This window comes from Chrysochloris asiatica, unplaced genomic scaffold, assembly GCF_000296735.1.
Source record: "Chrysochloris asiatica unplaced genomic scaffold, ChrAsi1.0 scaffold00169, whole genome shotgun sequence".
NCBI lineage: Eukaryota > Metazoa > Chordata > Mammalia > Afrosoricida > Chrysochloridae > Chrysochloris > Chrysochloris asiatica.
The window spans coordinates 5,832,531-5,833,179 of NW_006408687.1; the positions used below are offsets into that span (position 1 = coordinate 5,832,531).

Consider the following 649-nt stretch of genomic DNA (forward strand, 5'->3'; position numbering starts at 1 on the left):
GTGGAGATTCTACCTTCCTCCATGCCCTCTGAATCTAGGATCTCTCTTGAAAGCTTGTAAGCCATTCACTTCTTGCCTTTGTGCTGCTTGCGTTTTAGTACAATTAAACCCAATGAAATAAAAAACAGAGGGAAAAGGGAGAAAAAAATCTCATAAAGCATACCATGACCATCCGATCCTTCCATGGACTTTAACGTATTTCTTGTTTGTTCTAGTTCAGACTGTGCAGATTTTAATTGCATTTTTAGCTTATTTGTGGTAGTTTCCATTTCTTCACTTTTGTTTCGAAAATTCCTTTTTAAGACTTCATAGTCCTCTGTACAATGTGATAATCAATATAGATGGTTACTTTTTTCTACCCCACTGCTATGTATTGTCTTGTAATTAATGGTCACAGAATTTCATAGCTGGAAGAATTCTCATTTACTTACATCTTCAACTGTTACAGAAATATGATGTACACACACACCTCTAGGGGCCTGGCTGATCTTTCTTTTTCGTAAGTTTGGGTGTGGATCCTCTTCCTCTAGCCATTATTTTTACCCTTTTATATCTTACCTATCATTACTTTTACCCAGCCATTGTCATTGGGTCACATTTATTTAAACTTAGAACTTCTTCCTGGATGACCAGGATTCACAACAGGTTT

The 649-nt window shown here is 36.5% G+C and overlaps 1 protein-coding gene across 1 annotated transcript in view; it reads right to left on the reverse strand.

Moving 5' to 3' along the window:
- Nucleotides 1-649, reverse strand: part of CCDC158 (coiled-coil domain containing 158) — a 116,570-nt gene that overhangs the window by 71,787 nt on the left and 44,134 nt on the right. The window contains exon 13 of the mRNA XM_006871582.1: nt 164-316. Within this exon, the coding sequence (XP_006871644.1) occupies nt 164-316 (153 nt within the window). The remainder of the gene's footprint in view (nt 1-163; nt 317-649) is intronic.